The sequence below is a fragment of the Dermacentor variabilis genome, chromosome 4, assembly GCF_050947875.1.
Source record: "Dermacentor variabilis isolate Ectoservices chromosome 4, ASM5094787v1, whole genome shotgun sequence".
NCBI classification, from domain to species: Eukaryota; Metazoa; Arthropoda; class Arachnida; order Ixodida; family Ixodidae; genus Dermacentor; species Dermacentor variabilis.
The window spans coordinates 92,503,951-92,508,530 of NC_134571.1; the positions used below are offsets into that span (position 1 = coordinate 92,503,951).

The 4,580-nt window shown below is 52.2% G+C and overlaps 1 protein-coding gene across 1 annotated transcript; it reads left to right on the forward strand.

Annotated features, from left to right (window-relative positions):
• The first annotated feature begins 1,098 nt into the window (after positions 1-1,098).
• LOC142577852 (very long chain fatty acid elongase 7-like) lies at positions 1,099-2,597 on the forward strand. The gene has a single exon (XM_075687287.1). It carries the CDS (start codon positions 1,582-1,584, stop codon positions 2,371-2,373), a length of 792 nt encoding a protein of 263 aa, XP_075543402.1. The 5' UTR covers positions 1,099-1,581; the 3' UTR covers positions 2,374-2,597.
• The last annotated feature ends 1,983 nt before the right edge of the window (positions 2,598-4,580 follow it).

The following is a 4,580-nucleotide window of genomic DNA, read 5'->3' on the forward strand; positions in this document are numbered from 1 at the left end:
AATTCAAGTATACGAAAAACACTATTATTTTACACAGAAACTCAAACACAAAGCCATCCAGCTGCCGTTTGGTTTTGTGGGAGGAAAACCGTGCACCCGAACATCAAAAATCCTGGCCAACTAGAGGCTAGCAGCTTCACTGTAAAAAATGTAAAACAGACCCGGTTGCTTTCCAAACTTGCGTTTAGCATGCTTTGGTGGCGGTTATTTGCGCACTATGTTGGCACTACGTTCATGAGTGGCGCTTTCCTTACTACTGTGCTTTACCAACACCTGTTAAAACCACTGGTCTTAACTTTACGTGGGAGCGTGGTCCAATCGCTACTTCGAGTGCCAATCGAAGTAGTTCGGAAGGAACCCCGCCGAGAGCCTGAGACCAGAGGCGCAACATCTCAAACGACAGCGTCTACGTCTTTGACCAGAGATGCAGCGTCTCAACGACAGCGCCTACGAACAGTAGCTGTCACGAGGGAAGAATGCGAGAACGCGTTCCTTACCACCGTGACACCCTTGGGGTAATTCACGGTGTAACAACTGTGCGGAGGTACCCCCGTGAGGTGTTTAATTACCATTGTAATAGACTGGGATATCTTCGAGGTCAGCCACAATAATGGTAAGACACGAAACAATGTGGTTAGTTCCCAAGCAAAGGCAAACGCTTTAATATATCTCATGCACAGGTTTATGTGAATGCGTCGCGCTTACACTTTCGTCATTTGCTCTTCCATCTTCGGAATCTTTCTCCTTGACGATCTATGTAAGTTCTTCAGAATTCATTTTTATTTTTGCTCGCGCAACCCATTATTCACGGCTTTCAGTCAAGTGTACAATCCAGGTCACAGCCAAAGTTACCCCTGCCTGTCAAGGCTAAACTGGCGTTTCCGTCCCGCAGCAACAGGCTCAAACATTTCCCCCAGCGATACCTGCATGAAGATAGGTAGAAATACAGTAACTCGGTCACTGTGCTCGGTTCACCGGCGGGACCGCCACCTCCCCCATGGGCTGACGCGCACCCTGACAGCTTCTTCTTTTTTTTTTTCTAAATACAGGGCCATCAAACCTTCTTTCTTAATTCTTCCCTTGTCACGAGCCCTCTCACTTCCGTCCGCTACGCTCAATCGAGCCTTGCGCAGTACTAGCAGAGTGCCGACAGTGTAGCCTCTGACAGCCGCTCTCGCGCGCGTGCCTTTCACCCTAGTTTCGGATAAAGAAAGAAGGCGGGACGGGCTGTCCGGAGAGAAAGCTAGAGGTCTCGTGTTCTTGCGCTTCTTCTTCTTCCGGCGCTCGAGCGGCTCATAAAAGTGGGGACCACGTGCTGCAGTGGCTATATATGCTCTCACTTCTTTATCGTCTACTTTTTCCGCCCCAGCAGCCCCAGCTATAGAGCCAGGAAAAGCCGCTAGTTTTACGTGGCACTACTGAATGCGCCGTTCGGTCATGTCGTGGTGAAGCTGCAGGAGACGACAGACCGGCTGTGAGCAGCGTGCTTTTGTCATCTTGCAGGACTCTCATCGAGGAACGGTGCTTGCAGGAACCAGCTTCTTTCTCGCTCAGCGTAGCCTACGCACGACGACGACCGCAATGACTTCGTCTACGCTTTTCTTCTCTGACGACGCCAGCCGCGTGTGGCTGCCGAAGCGCGACCACCGGACCGAAGGTTGGCCGTTGACCGGCAATCCCCTGCCACTCCTCGTGATCACGGCCGCTTACGTGTACTTCGTCAAGGTGGCCGGTCCCCGCTGGATGTCGCGGCGCAAGCCGTTCGAGCTGAAGGCCTGCATCCTCGTTTACAACCTGTCAGCAACCCTCCTCAGCGCGTTCTTCGTGTGCCGTTTCGTGAAGCTCGCTTACTGGGACTTGGGCTACACCTTCCTGCAGGACCTAGACATGATCGACTCTCCAGCAAACCTCGAGATCGTGCACTTGTCTTGGTGGTTTTACATGTTCAAGGTCTCCGAGCTCGCCGACACCGTGTTCTTTGTGCTGCGCAAGAAGAATCATCAGGTCAGCGCGCTGCACGTGGTGCACCACGTGATTGTCGCGTGGAACATGTGGCTGGACGTGACCTACGGCGCCCAGTCCCACGAGATGTTCGTCACGTGCCTGAACACGTTTGTGCACGTGTTCATGTACTCGTACTACTTCCTCGCGGCGCTTGGTCCCGCCTACAAGCGTCTGCTGTGGTGGAAGAAGTATATGACCATGATGCAGATCTCGCAGTTTGTCCTCCTGTTCGCGCACGCCGTCGGCATGGTGTTCGCCAAGGGGAACTACGTTGGACTTTTCGTGTGGCTTGAGGTGGCGCAAGCGATCCTGTTCTTCGTGTGGTTCGTGGTGTTCTACATTCAAGCTTACTCCAGGAAAAAGCTGTAGGTCCATGCACCGCTACATCAGTGAACAAACGCGCTGTTTCTTTTGCTTTAAGCTTCTTGAACTTCCGCTGTTCGGGCTATTTTGAAAGTAAAGAGTGGCTGAGACTTTTCGCAAGTGTGTTAAAGATACTGTTACGGGCTTATATGAATAATCTTTGCAGACATCATTGTTTCTGTACCTAGTCACTTGGTGTGTTGTGTTATATCAAATATAGTTTCGTGGTTCAGGTTTTGGTCTTTGGTGAAATTCGATGAATTCGCATGTTTCTTAAAAGCGAAGCTTTCCTTTGCGAGGAGAGAAGCCGCCAGGGGGCCAGGGAGTGCGGAGGTTGTTCAAGTCGGCTCCGTGGAAAGTTGCTTTGTCTAGTGGAAACTGCCGATTCATAGAAATAATTGATTTGATCGCCTATCGGAAGTCCCAAGGATCACCTGGAATACAATTTCATGTCTGTAAGTGGACTTTTGGATGGTTTACGGCCACTTTTATGTCGACCGCGTCTCCCACCTAGCTAAGGGTAACGCTAGCGTTGAACAAACGTGGCGGCTCGGCGGCAGCCGAAGCCCCCGGCACCCGTTTCGGAACCCCGCTGTGGAGGCACGAGGACCATGGAGGTGACCTTAGAGGGTACAGAAATTACCCCCGAAGAATTGAGAACAGTGGATTGGATCACGAAAGTGGGTAAACATGTCTAGGAACTGCAGGACCTCGCGAGAGGGGAACGGCGAAAAAGCCAAAACAACGGCGAGCGGACGGAACGCGTAACCGCGTTCGGGAAAGCAAGAAGGCGGCAGCGGCGAACGCCGCGTATAAGAAGCTGGGGCAGAAGATCGTGGAGCGTTCAATTGCGTCGCACCTTCCGCGATTACCGGCGAACGACTACAAGATCATCCTTCGGCCGAAGAACGGGCTGGCGCTCGCAAAAGTTCCGACTACCAGGCTGAGTGCGGCGGTGCGCATGGCAGCGCAAATCCCGTTGGTTAAGGGACAAGAAAAGGATGTGCTTATTGTTAATAAGCAAGGCACCCTGATTTTCAGCCCCCCAGACATGGACACTGTCTGGAAGGTGACCAAGATTAAGTCTATCAAGATCGAAGACAAGGACTACGAAGTCAGGGTGTACCTTGCGCCGCACGAAGACAACGGGCGGGGTGTGGTGCACGGCATCGACCCGAGATTGACGATAGAGGAACTGACAGAGGCCTTCGGTAACCCGAGGAACCCACCGATTCTTGGCGTTAGGAAGATGGGCAACTCCAGCTCGGCAATCGTCGCCTTCAAAACCGAGACAGTGACGAGGTGGATGTACTGTTATGGCGTACCTCTGAAGTGTGTGCTCTACAAGAAACGCTACTAGGTGTGCTACCAATGTGGTGAGCTAGGACACAGATCGGACGTATATGTCAGCGAACAAGTTCAATGTCGGGGATGCGGAATGACGTCTCCACCTGAGGATCACGCATGTGAGCCCAAGTGTACGTTGTGCGGCAAAGGTCATTTGACGGCGAACCGGAAATGCAAGGAAGCTTTCAGGACCCCCTTATACGATGAAGAAGAGGCAATGGGAGGCCAAGCTGCGTTTGGAGGAGGAAGAGCGGAAGACGAAGGAGGCCGAAGTAGGAAGGAGCAGATGGGAAAAGAATCAAGGCAGATCCAGGAGTCTGTCAAGACAGCGGAGCATGTCGAGAGGGAGGTCGGATTACTTTCCGCGACTGCCACAACGGCAGGAAGGGAAGAAGCAAGAGGAGGCCGGGCCCGGGAATGCGGGGACCTCCGACAGCGCTGTCGTCAACAATCCAGCGAACAGAAAGCTGGGTTGAGCAGGCAGGGCCTCCCAGGATAAACGCGATGAGGAAATGTTTCAGATTAAGGAAGAGAATCGCATGCTTAAATAACAGCTAGCCGCGATGAATAGGCAAATTGAGGAGCTTAAAATAGCCCTTAAGCCTAATACAGCAGATGTTAAACAACCGCAAGTGTCGCAAAAGCCAAATATAGAAGGATCAGAGGAGCAGGTGGCGTATCCACCCCCTGCTAAAAAGAGGGTGAAGGAAATGGAGAAGCCCATGATAGATAAGGACATAGAGACAGTGATAGACCTTATGTAATGGGTGCACTGAACAGTTCCGATGGTAACGTCTCTTCGTAACCGAGGAGGCAGGTGACGCAGAGCAGGAACAGCTGGTAGCTCGAACGGCTCACACTCGTGC